This window comes from Oryx dammah, unplaced genomic scaffold, assembly GCF_014754425.2.
Source record: "Oryx dammah isolate SB20612 unplaced genomic scaffold, SCBI_Odam_1.1 HiC_scaffold_11032, whole genome shotgun sequence".
In the NCBI taxonomy this organism is placed as follows: Eukaryota; Metazoa; Chordata; class Mammalia; order Artiodactyla; family Bovidae; genus Oryx; species Oryx dammah.
The window spans coordinates 203,094-230,561 of NW_024080426.1; the positions used below are offsets into that span (position 1 = coordinate 203,094).

The 27,468-nt window shown below is 34.1% G+C and overlaps 1 protein-coding gene and 1 pseudogene across 1 annotated transcript in view; both read right to left on the minus strand.

Annotated features, from left to right (window-relative positions):
* Nucleotides 1–27,468, minus strand: part of LOC120860168 (probable ubiquitin carboxyl-terminal hydrolase FAF-X) — a 142,257-nt gene that overhangs the window by 17,324 nt on the left and 97,465 nt on the right. The window contains exons 26-38 of the mRNA XM_040235961.1: nucleotides 26,136–26,305; nucleotides 22,909–23,017; nucleotides 22,418–22,564; nucleotides 21,172–21,318; nucleotides 18,460–18,682; nucleotides 14,856–15,076; nucleotides 12,926–13,116; nucleotides 7,323–7,496; nucleotides 4,939–5,080; nucleotides 2,996–3,743; nucleotides 2,588–2,711; nucleotides 1,650–1,875; nucleotides 1,023–1,152 (exon numbers count right to left, since the gene is read on the minus strand). Coding sequence (XP_040091895.1) covers nucleotides 1,023–1,152; nucleotides 1,650–1,875; nucleotides 2,588–2,711; nucleotides 2,996–3,743; nucleotides 4,939–5,080; nucleotides 7,323–7,496; nucleotides 12,926–13,116; nucleotides 14,856–15,076; nucleotides 18,460–18,682; nucleotides 21,172–21,318; nucleotides 22,418–22,564; nucleotides 22,909–23,017; nucleotides 26,136–26,305 — 2,752 coding nt within the window. The remainder of the gene's footprint in view (nucleotides 1–1,022; nucleotides 1,153–1,649; nucleotides 1,876–2,587; nucleotides 2,712–2,995; nucleotides 3,744–4,938; nucleotides 5,081–7,322; nucleotides 7,497–12,925; nucleotides 13,117–14,855; nucleotides 15,077–18,459; nucleotides 18,683–21,171; nucleotides 21,319–22,417; nucleotides 22,565–22,908; nucleotides 23,018–26,135; nucleotides 26,306–27,468) is intronic.
* LOC120860165 lies at nucleotides 19,795–20,320 on the minus strand (annotated as a pseudogene).

A 27,468-nucleotide genomic window follows, 5' to 3' on the forward strand; every position in this document is an offset into this window, starting at 1 on the left:
TGGAGAAGCTCTATACAGTCAGCAAAAACAAGACCGGGAGCTGACTATGGCTCAGATCATGAACTCCTTATTGCCAAATTCAGACTTAAATTGAAGGAAGTTCGGAAAACCACTAGACCATTCAGGAAAAAAGTAGGCTACTCTAAAAAGGATATATTGAAAATGATAGTTACTAACTGGTATTGATTTAAAGAGAAGAACTTTTAAGTAAACAACTACATACACTGTCATGGATTTCAATTTATTTTAACCAAAACATATGCACAAAAAGGAAATGATTCTTAAACCTGAAAGGTACAACTACTTGCAATCCTTCAGAAAATACAGATTTCTTTTTCTAGTCCTAGGAATTCTGATTCAGATAGCATGAGATGAGGTTTGGGAATGAGTAGTTTTCTTAAAGCCAGATTTAAGATAAAACATGAACATAATCTATGACCTTAAAGACTACTGAAATAGTAAGTGCATAAATTACCTTAGAACACAACCTGAGAAATGCCATTAAAAAGTTATACATGGGCTTCCCAGATTGCTCAGTGGTGAAGAGTCCTCCTCGTAATGCAGGAGACACAGGTTCAATTTCTGCTCTGGAAGAATCCCACGTACCACGGAGCAGCTAAGCCCATACACCACAACTACTGAGCATGTGCTTTAGAGCCCAGGAACTACAACTACCGAGCCCATATGCTGTAACTACTGAAGCCTGCGTACCCTAAATCCCCTGTTCTACAACAGAAGCCACCACAATGAGAAGCCTGCATACCACAACTAGATAATAGCCTCTGCTCACAGCAACTAGAGAAAGCCCATGCAGCAGAGAAAACCCAGTACAGCAAAAAACAAAGCACCAGATCTTAATGAAAAAAAATTATACAAAAAAATCTGCAAAGGATTTCAAGGATAAACCTAGAATACTGGCTTGTATTTTAGATAAGATTAGTTCTCAACACTGAAATAAATAATTTCATCATTTACTATGTAAATACAAAATAACACATTAAAAAGAATCATACAATTCTTACCTAAGTTGGCATACATGACAAACAGACTGAAATATTGCTGTAAATGACGACCATGTTCAGACACTTCCCTTCTCAGGAGATTTAACACTGCTCTTAGTAGATGATCACTCAAACTTAAATTGTCACATGCCTGTGAAGCATAATTTACTGTTTTATCAGCAACAAGATACACAACAGTATACTTCTATTTGCATTAAAAGGGTATGTTTACAGAAGTATCACATACAAATTTATTAAATACATTTGCTTTTTTAGAGAGGAAGAGCTGGAGAGATTTCATATCAGATGTTTTATATGTTGTTTTAAGTGTTAGAGAATAATAAAATAAAACCCATGTGTAGCTTTATGCTAAAAATGTAATCAACAAAAAACTCAGCCTTTATAAAATTAACATTAACTGAAAACTTAGTACGGAGCCTCAAACAACTGAATAAAAGAAATTTTCCTTATATTTTAAACTGCCCAATAACCATACCTTACTGGGAAACAATTTTAATGAACCCAATAATGCGTATGAACCTTCATATACAGTACATATCACAAACAATGCATGTTTATTAATTTCAACTGGAAGAAAATATAATTTACACTTAAGTATTTCATAATTAAAGCAAACTTTTCAATTACCTGACTAGAAGGTCCTGGAGATGTGAAAGATGAAGGACAAGGCCCATCTTGCAAAGAAAAATGTGCAACAAATACTATAAGTTTTGCAAATACACCCCTCACTTCAGCACTAGGGCACTCCAGAAGGTATTCAGAGAAACGATTTGAAACACTGAAAAGCACATTATGAGCAAACCAAAAACGTACGTTCTTACTGTGACGGAGTAAAATGCACAATGCATCATACCTGGAAAAGGAAAATAAATGAATTTTCAACATGGGGCCCCATTCTGATTACTGCAATAAACAGGTTTCTATGAACCAAATAAAGAGGAAAGATCTCTATAATTAATAATCTTAGGGGTTTTGGGGGCAGGGAGAGGGAGGGGGGCACGTCAGGCAGCTTGTGGGACCTTAGTTCTCTGACTAGACACTGAATCCTGGCACTTCGCAATGCAAACACAGTCCTAATCACTGGACTGTCAAGGAATACCTAGTCACAGTAGGTTTTAATACAAATACCAGACCTCTGACTTTTCTAGTCCCACAGCCACAAAATGAATTTAATGAGAACTGTGTATGCAGGGAAATACAAATCTATTTGATAATCTCTTTTTGACCTAGTGATATCTCCTTAACATTTTCTAATCTGAGATGCTATGAACAGTTATCATCACAAGGTATTATAGTGTCTTCCATACCTTTATAAATATAAACAATCATTTAAAATTCCTCTACCTATTTAAACATAAGCCAGAAGGCATATAACAAAGACTTATTAACAAACATTTTAAATACACAGTTTCAACATTGCTACCAAGACTTTTATCTTATACTTAAAATTTGAAATGATTCCCACAATCAGCAGAAAATAAAGCAACCTAATCAGAAAATAAAGCAATCTTATCATAAACTTTACCAACTGTAAGTACAAAGTAAATAAAATGAAAGCTATGTACCAATCACTGGCAGGGCCACGGACTATTTTCTTTGTGTGAAATCCAGTGGTAAAGAGGAACCTAGCTGCAAGCTGAATGCTAATCATAGTAATTTCTTCGGCTTCAGGCAATAAGTGATCTTGTCCTTCAATAAAAAGCACATTAACAATCAAACACAATTTTTGCCTAAAAGCACTTAAATAAATGCTCTTTTTCTAGCTAAAAGGAATCTTCAACACTTATCTTGGCACTTAACCAATCTACGTTTCAAACTAATGCTTAGTCAAAACTCTCCTAAGTTCAAGTTCTTCCGTCTCCAGATACTGACTGCCACTATTCAAAAGTATGGGTAACTTAATTAACTGGCACTGAATATGCTGATGCATTTAAACTAAAATGAGTGTAAATAATTTTATGAAAAAAACTTACCTGGAGCAGGGCTTAAGTAAATACCATTACATGTAAGCAATTTTTTCACAAACTGAAAATATTCTAAACTGTACTGCATTCGGTTATGCATGAATTGCACATTTTGTTTTCGTACACTTCTCTCAATGGCTGGTGACATAATTTGATGGGGTTTTGTGATAGTTAGCTCTGATATGTATCTTATCATTTCATCTTCTTGGTCTATTGTGTCCATTCGTTCATAAAACAGTATATAAGCATTCCACCATCTTTTCTGCCTTCTGTACGACATGCGTTTCATCATATGGTCAAATACTTCTCCCATGTACTCTCCACCAAAACACTGATTTTTCATTTCTTCATCATCATCCATTTTACACTCTGTTACATCTCCATCATCAAATTTATACCAGCGATTTCTCTCACCATCTCTGCCATTCCTCTGAATGATGTAGGAGTAATAATGTCCACCACTTGCTTGACCACTGTGTACAAGCACCCCCACAAGTCTGTATTTTGTGTTTCCAGTTGTATCACTTCCAGACTGTTCATTCTGTTTCGTCAACTGACCCTCTGGGTTTACATTAGCTCCTTCCAGCTTTGCAACACCTGGTACTGTATAAGGTTCCATGTCCAGCTCTCGTGGAAATTCAAAATAATCATTGAATTTAATTGCACATTCTCTTTCCCAGTCATAGTCAAAACGTTTCAATTGAATAGCAAGAACAGGAGGCAATTTTTTAATTAGCAACCGTTTTACTGTATCAACCTACAATAAATTTTAAATATAATTGAATGTTCTTCTATAAAACAAATAATAAAACAAAAGACTTTATAATAGTATAATTTAAAACTTTATGATCAGCTAAATTTACAAATGATAATAAACATAATTATTCACTATCACTGACTTTTTCAAAATATTTACAGCAAACCAAAAGATATAATCATTCATCTGTTGCAAAGTGATACCAAAAAAAAAATAATAGTGACAGACAAAACTAATGACTACCTGGTTCCCACTGTCACTGCTAACTGATCATGTTACACTTCTTAACTTTACTTTTATGTTAATAAATAGAATCTGCTATGAGCAAACACAAGAAATAATATAAGTAATAATATACTAATATATACAGAGTGCAGTCCCAGATAACATACTACCATGCTGCATTTAATTCACATCATCTCCTGGAAAACTGCTACCAAATTCCTTTCTTTAAAATACATGGATTAAGAGCAGCTTGTGGAAGAAGAAACTGCCCTAGCAAAAACTGTATCAAAGATAATAGGGATGGCTTTAGAGGCCACAATTTTAATGCTGCTAAAATTCAGAGAATGCAAGTAACTTGGAGATGAGAGGGTACAGTGAGTCCAGAAAAACATTAGCTATTTTTAAAATAGTATGTATTTTCAAAAACATGTAATAATTCCATCCCACAGGCTGTTTAGGTGGCCACAAATAAAACTAGCTGGTGGGATTTTACAATCAGACCTGATTTTTAAAACTGCAAGCTGTTCTAAAAATCTGATATAACCAAATAAAATTAACACAGTTGTTCTAAAGTTGAAAAATAAGCCTGAGTATGAAAGGGGAAAAATATTTTCTGTTAGCAACTCTCCAGGTTTGAGGAATTCAATGCTTATGGGATTCAGGAAAGAAATGAAAAGTTACTGACCTTTGTAAACTACAAGAAAAAAATCATTTTCATAATCTATAAGAAACAGTGATGTTAACTTGTCATGACTTCTAAAATTATTCACCCAATTTAAAGGACTTTTCTCAGTTTATTATTGCTTTCTTTCAGTATCATTTCCCTAACAAATCTTTCTTAATCAGTTATCATGTTGATTACTATTACATCACAGCATAGGTAAACTTTGAAGTTAAAAATAGCTTTGATGTTTCCCAGCTCCCATATGTTAAATGTAATCATATTTACTTAAAAATAAGGAAAACATACCTTTTTATCACATTTTTCACAACGATAAGCATTTGCACCTTCCAATAAATCGCCTTTGATATACTGTTCCAAAGAATCAAGAAGGTTTTGGTGATTTCTAATATCTACATTCAGAGTTGTAAAAGATTCTTCACACTCATATCTGAAGAAATCATTTAAGAAACATTAAAAGGATTTACTCTCTTGCTTACTTTCAGAAAAAAGCTGCTAAATACACATATCTATCACTATTTTACAGATATAGAAGTGGGCGGGGGTGGTAGTGATGGTGAAGCAGGAGACTGAAAAGATGAACATAGTTCAACTTGCTAGGTAGAAGATGATTTAAAGCCAGGTTTTTCTCACCTCGCTGCGTAAGTTCTTTCCATTTTTTTAATACTGCTACCTGTGTTAAGTAGTTCTGATTTACAGGAAGGAAAAGGTAAATATTCATCAGGTTTAGAAAAAAAGGGTTCTTATGAACTGAATTTTTAAATGTTCCTCTATTTATGTAATATAAAATAGCAACTAATGTTTAGGGCACTTAGAGGCCATGTTCCAGCCTAAGGTGTATCCAACGTACTTTTACAACTACAGAACTGTAAAAATATTTACAGTGTGGGTTAAGTAATGCGGTAAGAGTCAGCAACCCACACTGTAAAGGAGCAGCTTTCAGAAAACTTCTAATGATATCCTAATAAATTCTGAAAACAGATTCTCAACCAATAAATCAGTTGATCCAACACATCTATCAAGAGTGCCTGGGAATTCCCTATTGGTCCAGTGGTTAAGACCCTGGGCTTTCACTGTCAAGGGCCTGGGTTTAATCCCTGGTCAGGAAATAGACTCTACTAGCCATGGGCATGGCAAAATAACAAACAAAAAAAGCCCACTATGTGTAAAGCATAAAGGATACTATGATTTAGACAGTCCATATTTAGAAGCTTATGGTACAGAAAGACAAAACAATGGAAGTACACTACAGAAGTACCTATTACACATGTTCATAGTGTGATAGAAACCTGTCCATGGAGGAGAAAAATGGTCTTTGGGGATAAACAGACTTCATCTACAGTTTGGTACACTCTTAAAAAAACCCATGTTCTATAATACTAGAAAGATTCAGGATGCTTACATACTCTTAAAACATCTAAAATATAAAAACTAGTCTTGTCGGAAATGTGTACTGCTTTTGCACGATACGTGTGTCAGAGAAAAAGAATTTACAAGTATTCTGAAAAATGTGTAAAAAAAATTGAAGACTGAGAGGTGACAAAGAACTAGATTTTTACTGGTCCTCTAATGTGAAGTATCTTTCTTAAGAATCCAAATTGGCCATGCTAGGTGAATAAATCTCTCTCCATATTCCAAATGAATAGCACTGTAAAAAGAATTTCTCATTTATGTGATTTTACCTTTATTTTCTTAGTTTCAAAAATATCTGCTTTATTCACTCACACCAAACTAATTATAGAAAGTAATAATTTTAGAAATACTATCATTTTGTTTGTGTGAGAAAAGATATCATATCTGTATCATGTGAATGTGTAATAAAACCCCCCCAACAGGCATAAATGAGTGTTCATCATTAAACCTTCTAAATTATTATTAATATTAACGTAAGTTATTTATTTTCATCAGGAACCTATAGTAAGTTAATCTCTCCTAAACTGCTACAAAACATGGAAAAATACCTTGTCAATTTCTGCTACTGATGTGATGTGCAAATATATCTAACATATCTTAAGAATGCTAAGACTCAACGGTAATTTAAAATTGCTACATGAACTACTACTCTAGACCCACCATTAACCTCTAAATTTACTGTATTTTTAATTACTTACTTATTTAAAAAGTTTTGTTGGGTAACTAAACAAACTCCAAACAGCCAGGGATGCATGCTGGAGATTAACTACTAATAGTTAATGAGTGTTTACTATAAAACAGGTGCCATTTGCAAAAATTCAATTTTTAAAAGTTTTTTTGCTGTGCTACGTGGCTTGAGGGATCTTAACTCCCTAATAGGGACTCATCCTGTAACCCCGTGTAGTGGGAGCAAAGTCTTCACTACACTGGGCCACCAGGGAATTCCATAAAGTTACTGTATTTCAATTATTATTTTCACTATAACCACCATGTAAGTATCCTTACAATAACTACAGATTTATGAAAAGATGTCATTTTATTTCCTCAGATATGACAAAATAATGTTAAGAGAAAGGTAATGATACTGAGTAACCCTGAAAACAAAGCACCCACCCAACAGTTGGGTATACCATAAACATTTTAGTTGGTACCCTCTGCTTCCATATATAAACACTGGTGGAAATTTTATTTATATTGATACTACCAAAAAAAGAAAGACCAATATAAAGTTCATGTTAGAAATGTTAACTAGTACTCACCTATGTGGGCAGCCCTGGCAAATCTTCTGATCAGCAAAGGAACCTCCCAGGACTTGACTTAGCATAGCTGGATGTCCTAAAGCTTTTAAAGCTTCATCTAAACTATCCACCAAAGAATTAAAAAACTCTAAGGCATCATGTTGTTCACGAAGATTAATAGGCTCACCCCAAAGTCTACGAGAAAAATAGAATAAAACAAAAGGTATTCTCTATTTCCAGACCATCTGTTATTTTCTTTCTAAACAGCAAAAATAACAATGACATTAGAAATGTGAGTTGAGGCTTCATCCCTTTATATAGGAAGTAGGAATAAACCAGCACATTATTATGTATTGGGTGGAAATGTAAAAGAATCTCATACTATAACTGTTTTTACAGCAGCAAGCACTTAGAATGGTATTTGCTTTATGAAACAGTATAATCAGACATTCTCAATTCAAAAGACCATTAACATGAAGTCTCATGTTACCTGGAATTTATGTGGAATATAAGTTATATGGAATTTGTAATGACTACTTTGTTATTTAAATCTGCTTAAATTTTGGGTGTTATACTGCAAAGTCCATAGCCATTTATTCCTAAAGTGACTGTTCTAGATGAAAAGACAAAGATTTGCTCTATTCTACAGTGAATGCATTTTCTGTAAGATGAATGGATTTAAAACCTAAGCAAACCAATTGAGAGAAAACAAAGTAACAGTTGTGTGTACACAAAATGAGAACTCCTGTTACGAAAAGCCAAGATATCCTGGAAAACCTAAATCATCTAATTTAACATTTAAAGAATAACCTACATAAAAGAAAGGGCTTCTCAGGTGGCACTCATAGTAAAGGCCTACCTGCAAACACAGGAGTAGAAAGAGGAGCAGGTTCAATACCTGGGTTGGGAAGATCCCCTAGAGAAGGGCATGGCAACCCACCCCAATATTCTGGTCTGGAAAAATTGCATACACAGAGGAGCCTGGTCAGCTATAGTCCATAGGGTCTCAAAGAGCTGGAAATGACTAAAGTGACTTAGCTTCCATGCACACACACACATAAAAGAGAAACATACTAATTTTTACCAGCTAGTACACACTCACACAAATGTAGAAGAATAGAAACATACTTATTTTTACCAAAAGACAAGGCAAAAAATTAAACCTGTAAAGTAGGTTTATTTTATGTGTGTGGTGTGCTTTTGGAATTTAAAAAACTGGTCGCTAATTTTAAAATAATTTTAAATTTATATACAGTAACATCTGATCTTTTAGGAGCAAACTATATGATCTTTACCAAACACAGGCAATCGTTTAACAATTATTTAATACCACCACTAAGATACTCAGTCAGTCAGTTCAGTCGCTCAGTTGTGTCTGACTGTGCAACCCCATGAATCACAGCACGCCAGGCCTCCCGGTCCATCACCAACTCCCAGAGTTCTCTCAAACTCACGTGCATTGAGTTGGTGATGCCATCCAGACATCTCATCTTCTGTTGTCCCCTTCTCCTCCTGCCCCTAATCCCTCCCAGCATCACACTCTTTTCCAATGAGTCAACTCTTCACATCAGGTGGCCAAAGTATTGGAATTTCAGCCTCAGCATCAGTCCTTCCAATGAACACCCAGGACTGGTCTCCTTTAGGATAGACTGGTTCTATCTCCTAAACCATACCAATTTTCACACCAAATTTCTAAATGCTACTATGTCAGTAGTCACACTTCTGGATTCTTTTTCCTTTGAAATCAACTTTTTAAAGCTTTATAGGAATCCAATGAAGTTACTGTTTTTTGAAGTTACCTGAATTTTTTCTTTTAACTTTCTTCATATTAGTGATTATGGTTTACCTTTTTCTACCATTTAAGTTTTTAAATTAATTTTACTTTGAGATAACTGGAGAATTATCTATTTGACTAATTTACATTCATACCAGCTGTTGTGACCCAGACTCTCTGCATCCTAGCCAGCAAAGAATGCCTTAATCCTCTTACTTTTCTTGGCTGTATCATGCAGTTTGGGGGTTTTCAGTCCCTTAACCAGGGACTGAACCCAGGTCCTTGACAGTTAGAGCTCAAATCCTAACCATTAGATGGCCAGGGAATTCCTTCCCATTCCTTTACTTTTAATTTACAGCATTACGTTTATTTTGAAATATTTATTTCTCACTGTACTGGGTCTTCATTGCCGCACACAGGCTTTCTTGAGTTGCCAAGAGCAGGGGATACTCTCCAGCTGCAGAGTGCCAGCTTCTCTCATTGAAGCCCAGGCTCTAGGGTGCTTAAGTATCTGCAGTTGTGATACACAGCACTAGAAGTTCTAGTCAGACCAATTAAGCAAGTGTAAGAAATACAACATCCAAACTGGAAAATTCAAAAGATTCAACCAAAAAATTGTTAGAATTTAGTTAATTTAGCAAAGTTGCAGCATTATGAAACCAACACTGAGACTTCTTGGGTGGACCAGCAGTTAAGATTCCACCTTGCAATGAGAATTCAAACCATAGTGGGAAAACTAAGGCCACACATGCCATGGGGCAACAAAGTCCACATGCTACAACTATAGAAGCTTGGATGCCATAACTAGACTGAAGCCTGTGTACTATAATGAAAGACCTCAAATGCCACAACTAAGATCTGACATAGCCATAAGTAGTTTTAAAATCCTTAAAATGATTACCTAAAAATCATTATGAAGAATTATCATTAATGTATATAGAATTTCAACTTTAGGAAGGTGAAAAAAGATAGTGGTACAAAAATGTGAACGGACATAACTGGTGTCACTGAACTATATACTAGAAGACATTTAAAATGGTAAATATTAATGTTTTACAAATTTTACCACAATAAACAGTAAATTAGAGTCAAAAGAATTTCATTAAAATTAAAAACTTTTGTGCATCAAAAGACACTACTAAAAAAAGGAAGAAGACAATGTGGGGGGGAAATGTTTATAGGTAATTTACCTAAAAACCTAGTCTGATGACTATATAAAGAACTCTTGTAAAAGAACAACAAAAAGACAGTGTGTACCAGAATATGAAGTACCCTAGAAAAAAAAAAAACTGTCAAAAATAAAAAGATGCTCAATGTTATTAATTAGAGAAATGCAAAGTGAAACATAAATGATGTATCACTTCACATGCACAGAGAAGCAATCATTAAAAACAAGAAAACCAAAACAACACAAACTCCCTACATATATTGGTATGAATATTGAAAATGGGCGCTCCTCACAGCCTGATGGTGGAAAAATAAAATGGTACAAAGGATGAGGAAGAGTCCGATGGTTCCTTGAAAGGGTAAACAGAGAATTACCACATGATTCACCAAATACACATCTTAGGTATATACTAAAAGAAATAAAAACTTATGTAAATACAAAAACTTATAGGATATGACTGTTCACAGAAGTACTGTCACAACAGGGAATAGATAGAAACCATCCAAAGATCCATCCACTAACGAGTGAATAACAAATATGGATTATTCATTAAAAGGATCATCATTTAGCTATGAAATGAAGTTCCAATACATGCTAAAACAGTGGTATACATTAAAATATGCTTAGAAAGAAACTAGTCCCCAAATGCCATACTGTGATTGAATATATATATATTCAAAACAGGCAAATTCATATAAAGAATGGTAGGTTTTAAGAAGGGGAAATGAAGAATGCTTCTTTAACAGGCACGAGGATTTTTGGGGGGGTGATAAGAATATTGCGGAACAAGACTGCTCAATAATAACACTAGTGATAGTACATTTTCAATGTGTTAAGTGCCAGTGAACTTTCAAATGGTTGTTATGAAGGTTAATTTTATGTTAATCAACTTAGCCAGAAAAGAAAAAACACACTGAGAACATAGTGTGTCTAACTGTAGGTAGTACAAAGTGCTTTTTAAATTGTAAGCTTTCCACCATTGTATGGTGGGAATAACTGTAAAGGCAAAAATCAGAAACATCATATTTAAATATACATTACAATTTAAAACATTAAAGTACAAACATTTTAATTCTGTATTACAATGAAAAAAACTTTACACATCTATGGATCTAGCTATACCTATTGGTAGAAATACACAGATACATACACCCATGTAATACAGTTTTGCTATCTAACTATAATTACATATACCCGCACATATACAAATAACGGAATGAAACATTTTAAGATGAAAACTCATCATATAGTAATCTAAAAGAATAAGAACAGAAACGTTAACCAGAATACTAATAAAATCTTCAATCACAAAGAGAATAAGATTTTAATAAAAATTGTACAGTAACATGTAAAGAGAAGATAGACATATTTGCCAGGTGAGAGAACCAAAAAGAGGAAATGAGCATATCTGGTAGGAAATATTACAAAGGCAAATAATTCTTTTGACCCAGGTTGAGAGTTTTAATCTGGAGAATACACTCGTAATCTGACTCTTTAATAGGCACGAGGATTTCCTTTTGGAGAATACATAGAAGTTATACTGAAAGATAATGAGGGTACTGCAAATTCATGAGTTTAAAAAAAAAAAAAACAATCTATATCCTATATAAAAAATACTCTCCTGACTGAAACACAAGGTGACCCAGAAGTTATATGAGTCCTCTGCTTACCCACCTCCAACCACTTAGGAGGTCCTGTGCTGAAATGCTGAAATAAGTTCTTAACACCTGTAAAGGACTGTAGCCTTCCTCTATTCGGATATTAGTGCTATTTAGTTACAGCCATAGCTGGGCATGATACAAAGCCTTGATAAAATTAATGAAAAAGAAACCAGATCAAAATGTAATTGAGCTTTTAAAATAAAACAGTAGAATACATTTTACTGGTCACTTGAGTAGGATGCTAAGAAACTACACGATTTACTTTATAAACATAAATATAAGAAAAAATGTAACTGTTATCTGTCCAGTTCTGACGTAGATATTATTTTAAGGTTACTTAACTGATGAAGGATACTTTTCTTTATACTGAGTGATTCTTCCCTATCATAAACATAAAGATATACAGTCTACATCTTCTCCAGGAAAATAAAATCATGTTTGAAGTAGGACTGTCCATTCACAAATAGGGAATAATATACTTGAATCAGCTGAAGCCTTGTAAACCTAGTTAAGAATAGCTCATGAGTGAAGTCAACTCAATTGCCTACATACCATCGCTAAGCTCAGAATGGTTTTATATATACTAAATGGCTGGAACAAATCAATAATATTTCATAACTGAAAATAATATCAATTTGAGATTTCAGTGTCCATAAAAAAGGAGTTTAACAGAGCCACACGTTACTCATTTATGTATTGTTTACAGTTGCTTTCTTGTTATAACAGTAGAGTTGAGTAGGTGTGACAGACCATTATGACCTGGAAATCTAAAAAATACAGGGGCAAAAAAAAAAAAAAACTGAAAAAAGAAAGGAAAACAACAAACTAAAAAAAGAAAAGAAAACAACAAACCAAAGTCAGAACCAAAATGCAATTAAAATTCACACTGGGCAAAGTCCCTAGATTCTTTATTCTTAACTGCAAACAAACAAAAAAACAAACAACACAAAGTAACCCCCACCCCTACTCTTAGTATACTGAGACTTAATAAAACTAAAATCATCATTCACCCATAATTTACCTGAACTGTTTCCAAAATCCTCTGGGGATATAGTATTGTAGCCGGGAAGCAGCTAAATGACCAAAGATAACCTGAAGGTGTCTCAGAACACCAATATTGTACTCTTTCCTATCTTCTGTTTTATTTAATGCTGGTTTGTCTTCAAATTGATGAGGGTATCCAAATACATCATCTCGGGGATCAACATTACTCTGAAGGTCAAAAAATATCACTGATGACCTAATTTAACTTTAAAAGTATAGTGAAATAAGTTGAGACAAATACAAATAAATGAGTAATGATTTGTATTATTTTATATTGAGTATCTAAAGCACATAACACTCATTTTGTAATATTAGTGCTTGTCCCCCAAACTCACAGATGGACTAACATTTAAAAAAAAAAAAAACACATTAAAAACCATAATATCCACCAGAGATAGTGTAAGAGACAAAAATTTGAGTAGAATGGACTGGCGATAGGTGAGTGCTTTATATAAAAACCTTTGGGGATATGTGTTACTTAGTCTTTCTAAGATTCAGTTTGTTCTTGTGAGATAATATGTTCTTCACAGATTATATGAGATAAATTATGTAATATGGTCTGAATTATTAATACTTAATACAGTAAGAGTACCTTTGCCCAAAACAGAGACAGAGTTCAAAAGGTCTTTATCATTCTACAAAGAATTCAGTTGTTTTACAGAGAGCTGAGTATTTTTTTACACTCTTTGCTCCAAGTTTGAGGCTTATGACATAGAAGTAAATACCCAGTTTCTGCCCTTGAAAAGCTCACAGCCTAGGAAAAGAAACTAGTAAGCAGGTAGCTAACCATTCTGCAAGGCTGAGACACATAAATTACAGGGATCAAGTAGGAAAGGTAGATATCTCATTTGAGAGTCTACTGTTTTTTCTGCCTTATTTTCTTCTTGGGTATATGACTAGCTATCTCTTAGGCTCAACTTGGCATCCTAGCAGTAACATGGGCTATAGAACTAGGTATTTAAAATTCCAATTTTCTTTCAAAGAGTGGTTATTAAGCAAGTATTGGTCTGTGCACCCCATGGTGAGTCTAAGAAATGTAAACCTAAGCAGATCCTAATGATCAGCCAGATCTGAGAAGAGTAATGTAAGTTATATGTTTCAGAATATCTCTAAGTGATGGACCACTACTTGAGAGACAAACTACTCTTGGCAAGAAAAGGCTGGAAACACAGGAATGAGGAAAAGACCATTCACTACATTTAGAATATTCTATCTCTAGAAACTTATTTAAAGGAAAAAGTGAAAGACTTAAAAAACAAAAACAAAAACCCCACTGTTTCTACATAAATATCACCAAAACTCCTTTACTTATTTCTTATGAGCTGTATCTTAAGTTTCATGTACTCTGATCAGCCACTAAAACCTAACTTTTCTATTACTTCATTCTGTACTGGATATTCTCGATATGTAGCCTTATTATCTATTTCTGTTTCCTAATCCTTAGCTTAATTTTAAAGTAGCAGACCAATTTGTTTCTTTATGAGAAAAAGCCGTTATCTGACAAAAATATTTAAACTATCTTAAGAATAATCAGATTATAAAATGCTAAGTGAAATCAACTAAATGAAATAATATATTTTAAGTTATAGGATGAAAACATAATCTCATTATTTTAAATGAAGATATCGATCACTTTACAATTTATACTTACCAAGGCCCACAGACATGATTACATTAACTGCTGCTTTAAAAAAACAAACAGAAAATGTGTAATAAAGATTATCAACTGCAGCTTAAAGTCTGTTACATAAATGAGCACTATAATGTGCCAAAGACAGTAGATCAGATATTCTTACTCTATCAAATGAAGTTTAAAATAGTCCTAGGTATGGCATTCTAAGAGAGAAAAACAGTATCTAGTTTGAAGATGTTAACAACAAAGGAAAAAGACTGTAATTAAAACTTACTTCACTGTCCTGCTTCTCCTCACCAAACATATCATCATCTATATCACTACCTGTGCCTTCAATTGCAAGAATACTATTCCTGATGGAAGGAATCATGTATAACTGCTGGATCACAGAATTCATATAACAAGTAGCACCAGCATTTTTGAGTCCCACAAATCCTTTTGGTGGGCGGGGTCCAACAGGTGGTAGATATTCCCACTCAGTAAGTGCTTCACAAGCTAAAAGAAAAAGAAAAAAAAAGATGCTCATAATATGAAAATAATGATTCTGTCCACTGGTAGCTCTGTTGTGCTACAAATTAAAATTAGCAAGAATTTCATTACCATCGTAACAAAAGTATATTAAGAGACTACATGATAGTAATATGTGCCACTATACAGTGCTGAGTTGCCTTCAAGATCTTGAGAAATATTACAATTTCATATCAAGAACAGTAATTACAAAAATTAAAAAAAAAATAGGCAATAAAAAGTACTACAATTTTCAAAACTCCTGGTGGGACTTTAAAATGAAAATGAGAAAACCACCATGTAAAAAGTATGGCAGCTCTCTATGGTGTTACAAATGATTCAGTAATTTTACTCCAAGATGTCTATTCAAAAGAAATGAAAATACATATCCACAAAAAATATGCACATGGATGTTCATATCAGCATTCTTCATAACAGCCAAAAACTGGATTAAAAGTATCTACATGTCACAATTACATTACAATTAGTACCGCCTAAGGCTGTGGTGGGAGGGACAGAGAAGCTGAAGATGATGAATGACTACAGAAGGTCATAAAAATTCTTTTGGGATACTGGGAAAATGTCATGAAATTAGCTTAGGTAACAGTTGCAAAACACTAAAAATAGATGAAAAAAATCAATGCAATTGAAATTATATCCCAATAAAGTCATTCAAAACAACAAAAACCATGTGACTTTATACATACATATATTTAAATTTTGTTTTAATTTCCTATTTTATAATTAAATTAATTACATGTTAGTGGCTTAAGACCATGTGAGTTTCAAGTCATAGTTCCACATCACAAAAACTTTAAACTTCAAGTGAATGTTTCCTTCCTTATACAGTGATGAAGGAAAAGTAAAAATTGCTTTGGCTACATTCAAGTTTTATTTTGAGAAGTAAACAAGAGTACAGTTGAAAGATCTGTGAGAAATGTAAAATACTTTATAACCCTCGCCACTTCGCATATAACCAAAAACAACCATTAAGCAGTAACCTGGAGATGGATTACATAAATTATTGTTGTTGTTCAGCTGCTCAGGTGTGTCCAGTTCTGCAACTCCATGAACTGTAGCACACAAAGCTTCTCTATCCTTCACTATCTCCCAAAGTTTGCTCAAACTCAGGTCCACTGGCTCGGTGATGCTACCGAACCATCTCATCCTCTGCTGTACCTTTCTCCTCCTGCCCTCAATCTTTCCCTGAAACAGGGTCTTTTCCAAATGAGTCTGCTCTTTGTATCAGGTGGGTCTTTTAATTTCACACCATGTGCAGTGATTTCAGACCCCAAGAAAATGAAGTCCGTCACTTTTTTCTCCCCCCATCTATTTGCCATAAAGTGATGGGAGACCAGATGCTATGATGTTAGTTTTTTGAATATTGAGTTTTGAGCCAATTTTTCCACCCTCCTCTTTCACCATCAAGAGTTCCTTTAGTTCCTCTTTGCTGTTTGCCTAATTTTCTTGAAGAAATCTCTAGTCTTTCCCAGTCTATTGTTTTCCTTTATTACTTCACATTGTTCACTTAAATAGTGACTATTTTTTGGAACTCTGCATTCAGATAGGTTATATCTTTCCTTTTCTCCTTTGCCTTTCAATCTACATTTTTTCTCAGTTATACATAATTTACACTGAACTGCAAACAATATGGCCAATAATTGAATTACATATACCTTTAGTATGACATATTATATTAAGTGCAAAATTGAAATAGAACAAAGGATGTGTGTACAGTATATTTACTGCCTTTTATGACAAAATGAAACAAATTAACAAAAAGGCTATCCATAGTTACAACCTACATATACAGACAATGTCTGGAGCAGGATTGTGTACGAAGTTAATGTTTAGTGCATCTAATGAATAATATAGCCATTAAATTCTTAAGCTAAGTAAGTTTTCTAGAAGCACCTCTTTAGATTCTACAGCATAAGTTTAGTAAGAAACTCCCAAAATGTGACTGAAAACTTATGTATATTCTGAAAGAAAGTATAAGAAAAATAATTTCAGATGCAGTTAAGAGATGCTGTATATTACTTTGCCATGTCTTGACTTTCTCTAATTCAAGAACTAAAGAAACTTTTGATGAAAATGAAAAGAGGCAAGTGAAAACACTGCCTTAAAAATAAACATTCAAAAAAACCAAGATCACGGCATCTGGTCCCATCACTTCATGGCAAATAGATGGGGAAAAAGTGGAAACAGTGAGAGACTTTTTCTTCTTAGACTCCAAAATCACTGCAGATGGTGACTGCAGCCATGAAATTAAAAGACGCTTACTCCTTGGAAGAAAAGTTATGACCAACTGAGACAGCATATTAAAAAGCAGAGACATTATTTTGCTGACAAAGGTCCATATAGTCAAAGCTATGGTTTTCCAGTGGTCATTTTATGGATGTGAGAGTTGAAATACAAAGAAAGCTGAGCACTGAAGAATTGATGATTTTGAACTATGGTGTTGGAGAAGACTAGTGAGAGTTCTCTGGACTGCAAGGAGCTCAAACTACTCAACCCTAAAGAAAATCAGTCCTTAAAATTCACTGGAAGGACTGATGTTAAAGCTGAAGCTCCAATACTTTGGCCATCAGATCCAACAAACTGACTCCCTGATGCCATGAAATATTGAAGGCAGGAGGAGACGAGGACGACAGAAGATGAGACGGTTGGATGGCATCACCGACTCGATGGGTATTAGTTTGAGCAGGCTCTGGGAGTTGATAATGGAGTGGGAGACCTGGCATGCTGCAGTCCATGGTGTCACAAAGAGTCAGACACAGCTCAAATGAACTGATTTTCTTAACATTAGATTTTATGACCATATTTTCTGTTATTTTAACTTACTTTCCGCTTTTTGAATTTCAGTTCTTAATAGGTCTAAAGAAAATGTCCTCTTTTATGAGACAGGAATCCACATTAACTGAGAACAAAATAATATACACTAAAATAAAATCTTACATCTGGCAACTTTCTTAAAACTCAGATCAAAATAACTGAAGCTTGAAAAAAAATCTTTCCAATGAATTTATTTTAGGTTTTAAGTACAAGTCTGGGACATCAAATCTGGCTTATTAGTCTGGCCTTTGGATTTAATTTCATATATGATGAAAGAAAGCATTCTTTCAAGTTACATGATCAATTACCAGAAGACATCTAAAGTACATTTGGAAATTTTTCTGTATAAAGGCTCTGTGCTCATAATGGTCTTTGTGTATGATTATTGAAATCATTATACTAAAATGACAGCTAAACCAATCTAAAAGTTGCTAAAAACACAAACCTAAGTTAAATGTTTCCTAAAAGAAAAAACCCAGTATTTTAAACATGGAAATATTACTAACCAAAACAGTTTTTGAAGTTAAAATACTTACTAGTTATTGCTGTTCCTATGTAATACATTTCAGTCAAACAGTCTACTATCTGTTTGAGATTCTTTACACAGCCAACAGCTAATGCTACAAGTAGTTCAAACCCAGCATTGATGGTAGCTGGTGAACTACAGACCGGGATAGCCTGTTCAGCTGGTAATTCTCCGTTTCTCATACACTGCAGGTAAACTTTGGAGGCAGGAAAGATGAAATCATCTATTAATTCCTAAAGAATTGAAACAAACCAGATTATAAATTGTTTGTAATATTTACTTTATGAAAAAGTGTCCCCTGGAAGAAAGTCTTCTAATTATTTGATACAATCAAATGTCTCATCTCAAATACAATTTTTGAGTTTCAAATAAAATAAAATCCTATTTTAAAAACAGTATAATAAACTCACTTTTTTGATATTAAGCTTTTTTAAAAACCTTGACTATTAAGAAAAAGATATTCTAAATAAATCTACTTTAATTAAATATGAACTGAAATTAGAGCACTTTGAATAAAAATGAAATACATCAAATGACACTCTTTTCCTTAAATTGTAAGGAATAAGTGAAAAAACTCATGAAATAAATATGATGTAAAAAATAAAGTCTTGTAAAATAAAAGGTTTCACTTTCAAAGTTGGTCAAATAAAAATTCAGATTTACTAAATAGCGAAGTCAATTAATCCTGCTTGTTAACTTTCTAAAACACTTTATCTGAGCTTTTTCTGAACTCAAGATTACTGGGTTGACCAAATAGTTTGTTCACTGCTTCCTATAAGCTGGCTCTAATAGCTCTCAGCTGTCCTTAAGTTCATTTGAAACAACTGTTAGACTATACTGTAACAGCTATCATATAAGCATGTATTGAAAAAAAAATCAAAATTAGTGATTTTTAATGTACTCATATTAATGCTGAAGATGAAGGAAAACATTTTCATCATATTATGCTTTATTCTTTCAAGAAAGGTAAAAACACAACTGAAATGCAAATGATTCATGCAGTATATGGAGAAGATGCTGTGACTGATCAAACAAGTTAAAAGTGGTTAAGTTTTGTGTAGATTTCTCACTGGATGATACTCCACCATCGGGTAAACCAGGTGAAGTTGACAGTGATCAAATCAAGACACTGGGAACAACATCCTACCACCCAATAGGTAACTGACATAGTTAAAATGTCCAAATCAAGTGCTGAAAATCATTTGCACCAGTACAGTTATGTTAACTGCTTTGATGTTTTCATTTCACGTAAATTAAGAAAAAAAAAAATCCCTTCTTGATCCATTTCCATTTGTTTCTTAAAAACATTTTGTTTTTATTTTTTATTTATTTTTTTATTTTTTAAGTTGTTTCAAAGTAGTTTGTTTAGGGGTTCCATTTTCACTCCTCAATAGATTTTATGTATTTCTCATATGCTTCTTCACTCATTAGTTCATCTAGTTCTGAAGGGTTACTGAATGTCATCTTGATCAGCCAACCATCTTCATAACAAGACTTGTTGACAAGTTCTGGATTTTCTGCTAGAGCTTTATTAATTTCAGTTACTTCTCCTGATAGAGGAGAATAGAGTTCACTAGCAGCTTTCACACTTTCCAAAGCAACTTTGTCCCAACTTCAGGCAGACTACAGTAAACAACATCTCCCAAAGCTTCCTGTGCAAAATTGCTGATTCCCACTGTTCCAACACCATTTTCTGTTGTTACCCATTAATGTTTTTCTGTGAATTTCCGCACCGACAGCAGAGCAGGGCCAGTGCGCAGCGTCCGGACGGCACCCGGTCGCAGTCCCCAGGGCCGCAGAGAGCAGGGCGCAGAGGTGGCGCGCAGGCTGCCGACCACGGCCCGCACGCTCCACACCGCCCGCAGCGCCATGTTCGCCAAAAACATTTTGTTTTTAAAACAAATTGTGATAGTGATGAAAAGGGGATACACGGTACAATAACGTGGAACCAAAGATTGTGGAGCAAGTGAAATGAATTACCACCAATCACACCAAAGGCTGGTCTTCAACCAAAGGTGATGTTGTGTATAAGTTGGGATTGGAAAGGAGTCTTCTATTATAAGCTCCTTTCAGAAAAAAATCAAATGATTAATTCCAACAAGTACTGCTTCCAATCAGACCAACTGGAAGCAGCACTCAATGAAAAGTGCCCTGAATTAGTGAACAGAAGATGTATAATCTTTCATCAGAATAATATAAGACTGTATGTTTCTTTGACCATCAGGCAAAAACTTTTACAGCTTGACTGGGAAGTTCTGATTCATCTACTGTAATCACCAGATAATGCATCTTTGGATTTCCTTTTATTTTAATCTTTACAAATCTCTTAATAGAGAAAATTTCAATTCCCTGGAAGCCTGGAAAAGGCCCCTGGAAGGGTTCTTTGCTCAAAAAGCCAAAACAGTTTGGGGAAGATGTATTTATGGAGGTGCCTGAAAAATGGCAGAAGTTAGTGGAACAGAACGGTGGATATGTTGTTTGATAAAGTTCTTCATGAAAATGAAAAATACATCTTATTTTTACTTTTAAAAAAGAATATTTTGGCTGACTCAACACTTAAAAATTACTGTAACCTTTACAGAGATAAAAGTTTTTCTAAAGTAAATAATTAACAAAAAAGGTCAAGATGCCTTAAAGATGAAACAGTATAGAAATCACACAAATCTGCTAACAACATTCAAAAGTTCAAGATAACTACTTACTACTAAAATGTAGAACTTACTTTAACAAGATTAGCACCTCCTTTTTCACAACCAATATGATACTTTTTCTCAGGTGTTTGAAAGGCCAATAACTCTTTTGTTACCCCAAGGTGGCCTTCCAAGATAGGCTCTTCAACACCTATTTCACCTCTACTTTTAACATTATCCTGTCAAAGGAAAAATATAACACATCTGACTTAAAGAAAAGAAGGACAAAAAAGATAAGTATAAAAGAGAATTGGAGGAGAGTGGTATCTCAGATAATAATGCTCCCAAACCTATTCATTCAAGTTATTTTTTTTCTTCCATACAACTGTATCTTAAATAGTAAATGAAAGTAATTTTGCCCCAACAGAACAGACACAGTCTTGAGTTATTTCTGGTTTTCTGGGATGAAACGGGAATTACTAAAAAAGTATTTACTGATTAGAACCCAGGAATACTGCTCATTATATTACAATACATAACACAGCTCTTCAAAACAAAAATACTTCATCCAAAATTTTAATGGTACCAAGGTGAAGAAGCTAGAAAAGTTTTCAGAGAATGCTAATCTAGAGGAAAAACACTTAAAAAATTTCAGAAATATATTCTCAAGAACTCTGTATATATAAAAAGTAGGAGATGAAATGTAAGTATTAGACTTTTATTTAAAAAATTTTAACTTTTATTAACTATGATGATAAAAAAGTAGCAAATGATGAAATGTAAGTATTAATCGGACATTTTTTATTTAAAACAATTTAAAGAACTTTTATTCGTTATGATGATAATTTGGAGAAAAAAAATTTTTTTTAATAACAAATTGGAGGAAGGTGAATATCAGCACTCTTAAGACCCAACTATGAAGTAAAACATTTATACAAATATATCTGTATGTTGCTTCTATCAGTCATAAGTTATTAGTTTATCAATGAACGTATATATTTTGTTTTATTATCTTGCAGGGTTTTTCTCTTTTTTTGGCTTAACATTACTCAAAACTATAAACCCTTCTTTAAAAAGAAAAAAGATTTAACAGTAAGTAATAAACTGAACAGGCTTCCCAGGTGGCTCAGTGGTAAAGAATCTGCCTGCAATGCATGAGCTGTGCACTCAGTCCCTGGGTTGGGAAGATCCCCTGGAGGAAAAAATGGCAACTGAATCCAGTATTCTGGCTGAGAAATCTCAAGGACAGAGGAGCCTAGAGGGCTACACAGTCCATGGGGTCCCAAGAGTCAGACACAACTTAGCAACTAAACAACAATAGTAAATGGAACAACTTACCCTAATTCTTTTGAGCCAGTCAATTTCATTGTTGAGAAGAACTTCAGCATTGGGCACATTAATATTATTGTTGAAAGCATAATTTAGAAGGTGCCGAAGAAGAGTGAAATAGTCACCTGAATGTTTACCTCTCTCTCTTGCTGTGCTCTGAAATATAGTAATTGAAACAACATGAATTAACAAGTCCATGCTCAAAATTAATGGTAACTTTTTAAAAAAGCCCAGAGAACATGTAAGTTAAGGGACAAAATCTAGTATTAATGGCATAAAAAAGATCTCTGATTTCTATTTTTCAAATAAGATCGAGTATTTTCCCCTTAAGTATTTATAAAAAGCAAATAAAAACCAATGTATAACCAGTAAAGGAAATAACAAGGAAGATTCATTATTTGATTTATTAAACATAATTTAAAAAAAAACTAAAACCACAATTTCCTTAATGTTCCTTAAAGAATAAATCATACTAATAAGTCTATTAAAAAATGTCTTACCCCCAAAATGCTAAAGAGCAAAGTAATGAGGAAAAGCAGAGGTCTGTGTCCCATGCAACACCTGGTGCACATTAAAAAAAACTGTTCCTGTGCCAACTGACGAACAATTCTGAAATAAAAAGTCTATTTAATGTGTTGCTCTCATGAATAAAATTGACACTAATTATTTCAACACTGGTTTATCTTTAACAAGGAAAATAATAGTAAAATTACAAGATAATTCATCATTAGCACTAAAAAAAAAAAGTTATTTTGCATGAAGTAAAACCTCACATTATATCCAAATAGGCTGGAAATTATTGAGTTAAAATTTCTCTTTTTCACTTTCATTTTTTATCATTCTCGTGTTTTACATTTTAAATTAATTTTTATCAGACTACAGTTGGTTTCAATGTTGTTAGTTTCTGCTGTACTGCACAATGGATAACTAATGTCTCGTAATATGCGACTTTCAGAATCTTTGTAAAGAACAAATAGATGACACAAATTTATCTAAATTATCTAAATTTATAGGATATTTTTCAAACCTCTCTTGGAACAACACATTTACACTAACAGATACAAGATGCCATGTTCAGTTCAGTTCAGTCTCTCAGTCGTGTCCAACTCTTTGAGACCCCATGCACTGCAGCACGCCAGGTCTTCCTGTCCATCACCAACTCCCAGAGTTCACTCAAACTCACATCCATCAAATCAGTGATGCCATTCAGCCATCTCATCCTCTGTCATCCCCTTCTCCTCCTGCCCCCAATCCCTCCCTGTAGCTTAGTCACTAAGTCATGTCTGACTCTGTGTGACGCCATGGACATCTTTTCAATGAACAGTGCTTTCAGGCAAACAAATTGTGAGACTACTAGCATTGTCAAACTGTAGAGAAAAACAAATGTGGGGACCTACACCATGCTTCTCCACCTGCAATACAGGATACCAAAGTTCAATTCCTGGGCTGGGAAGATCCCTTAGAGAAGGAAACAGCTAACCACTCCAGTATTTTTGCCTGGAGAATTGCATAGACAGAAGAGCCTAGCAGGCTATAGTCCATGGGGTAGCAAAGAGTCAGACCCAACTGACTGACTTTCACCTTCACTCTAAGTCTTACTAAATGACAAAATCTGGGAGAGAGGCCCAGTACTTTACACTTTAAATACCAATCCCAAAGATTCTGATAGAAGTTTGAGGACCATTAAAACATTATACTGTATAACATCAATATTAATCTATTTGAGAAGTATTAACAACTCAAACTTACCTGAATAATCCAAATCTACAAATAACATCAATTCACAGACAGTTGTGTAAAACTGGTAATGCTTAAAACTACTGTCTGTTTTGCTCTGAGAATGTGTTCAAATGGCACAGTCTTCCCTTACTAGCATAAATAATAAACCCAATGTTTTGTTATTTCATAGAATAGTAATCTAAATTTTGACCAAAGCAGGTTCTTTCAAGTTTTGTTGATGAGAGTCTTGACATCAGAACATAGCCAAACACATGTTGTATGTTAGTGAGTGAACATTATAATGTGGGTAAATACCATATTTCTGTAATTGCTAGCTGCTAAAGCTCTGAAATATGTTTATTTCCTACTGGTGGGTGGGTGCTTTACCACTGCGCCACCAGGGAATAGGACTGTCCACTAATCCTACTTAACAATTTAAGTGTAAAACTTCTGCGAACACCGACCATAATCCTGAAGAAACCACTCTCTGGTTTGTGTCTGGAGAACTGCTGTGTTAGAAGTAATGCCAAAAGTCCAGTTCTCCTCTTCCTCTCCTCATTACTCTAGAAAGTTGTATGATGTTTCATTCACTGACACTATCACAGGAGTATAAACAAGTAATGGAGGAGGAAGAGAAAGAAAAATAACAAATGGTTCAAATTAACTTTATCTGAAGTCAGGTTACTGGCCTGACTTCAATTCACATAAACTTGCCCTAATACAAGCTGAGGCAATTTCTGAACCTTTAAAAGTCCCTTTGATTTACAAAAAACAGAAACAGGAGTTTAAAAACTTCCAAATAGTACTTAAAATGTTGCACATGTACAGATTTCTTCACAATTTTCTGCACAGGTGACTAAATACTTTAAAAAAATTTTCGAAGGTGTTTCACAATGCATTGCTCAAGCTCACTAAAAAAATAGGTATGGAAGAGGACATGAAAAAATTGAAAACTCTGTACACTGCTGGCAAGCCTACACTGTTAACTCCTGGTGGAGCCTGAAGAAGCTCAAGGATTACTACATGACCTAAGAGATCCACTCCAAATTACAAACTCAAAAGAACTGAAAATGGGAACTCAAACCAGTTTCTACTTCACAACAGTCACAGTAGCATTGTTCACAACAGCCAAAAACAAAAATAACTGAAGTGTTCACCAAAAGGTGAATGCAAAAACAAAAATACAATACATATATAGAATGAAATATTATTCAGCATTAAAAATAAAGAAAATTCCTTAACATGCTACATGTTTGAACCTTGAGATTATGTTAAGTCAAACAAGTGAAAACCCAAAAGGATCAATAATATGTAATTCCATTTATATGAGGTGCTGACAATAGGTCAATACAAAGACACAGAATGCAAATTACAGATAAACAGGGGTAGAGAGATTTGGGAATGAGAGTTAAGTACTGGTTAAAAAATATGTTTGGGTTAGTAAAAAATTCAGGAATTGCCCAACACTGTAAATACTCTTAATGTTATTATTATTCACATAGAAGTTGTTAAAATATCTTAATTTTTAGTTATAAGTAACTATATGTTTGTATTCAGTAGCTCAACAGTGTCCAATTCTTTGCACGCCCATGGGTTATAGCCTGCCAGGCTCTCTGTCCATGAGATTTCACAGGCAAGAATACTGAAATAGGTAGCCATTTTCTCCTCCAAGGGATATTCCCAACCCATGGATCAAACCTGCATCTCCTTTATCTCCTTTACTGCCCACAGAATCTTCACCATTGAGCTATCAGAGATGTAACTATATGTTAATACTTGACTGCAACTGAAAAACTATGAAAGAAAAAATCAACATGGGCATTTTCCAGAAATGAAAACATATTCAGCTTACATGAAATACATTTAAAAAATTTCCAAAATATCAAAATGCTACAAAGACAAGAAAAATGCTTTCTTATTTGACTTCTGAGATTTTGATCAAAATAACTCATGTCTGCTTAAAGAATAAGGTCAGTCTTCTTTCAAATCAACAAAAACAATCACTTACTTGCTGGGACAATGCAATAATAAGTCAATGATAAATGTCTGCCAAGCTTTTTCTTTATTAAGTGCATCCAGGGCTGTTGGAACTAGAGCAAAACATAAAGTCATCACTTCCAATGCTTCACAGCAAACCTGTTCATCTTCCACGTCTGGCTTATGGCTTAGACTGCTGGTCTGTAAAATGATGAGGAGTAAACTACTGGTGATACACTGAAGAAAACTTTCAAATTCTTCTAGTTAGCATTTAAAACTATACCCACTAAAGACCATTTGTCTTTAGTCTCTTAGCTTTTGAGACTCTTTAGAATATATCCCAAAATGGATTAAAGGAACATGTTTAATAAAAGCTAAGTACTGCTTCCTTGTCCTTCTGGATATGAGTGGTGTATTTCTGCACTTATCATGATGTCTTTCTAAAGAGTAACTCTGGCACTGTACTTGAAATGTTGATTAGATTTATTTTATAGCTTTATCTACAATGCCATTTTATTAAAGAAGCAATTAGCTTACACAAATGTTGAGGAAGGCTATAGAAAACTTTCCTAATGTAAAATATATTTGCCTGTTGCTGCTAAGTCACTTTAGTTGTGTCCAACTCTGTGCGACCCCATAGACGGCAGCCCACCAGGCTCCTCTGTCCCTGGGATTCTCCAGGCAAGAATATTACAGTGGGTTGCCATTTCCTCCTCCGATGCATGAAAGTGAAAAGTGAAAGTGAAGTCGCTCAGTAGTGCCCGACTTAGAAACTCCATGGACTACAGCCTACCAGGCTCCTCCATCCATGGGATTTTCCAGGCAAGAGTACTGGAGTGGGTGCCATTGCCTTCTCCGTATTTGCCTGTAGTTAATAATTTTATATCTGTTTCCACTTATCAAAAAATAAAATCAATATAATATATGCCTAAAATGGACCAGTCATTTAAATATCCAAAAAAGAGAAGCCTTACAATTCCAATATCCACTCTCTTCTCTGAACTATATATGAGTGACTAATTCAGGCAAGTAAATAGAAAATCTAGGAGCAAAACAGTCTCATTTCTGTAAATAATTTGTTTTATCAAATGAGGAAGAGGGATAATACTGAAACAGTAAAAACTGTTGCTACACCTGAATGCTATAAAATAACCAAGTAAAATATCTGAATGTTATGATTCCACAAAGTCATAGAAAGCACAATAATTAAAGGAAATTGGAAAAAGCAAATTCTTTACAGCTTAACTATATTCAACTCAATGAGACATTAGGAAAAAAAAAACATTTAGAAGAAAGCTGCCTTACAGTGAGATCCGCAAGTAGTTTATCTTCAAAGTAAAAATTTTCATATTCTCATCCTAACT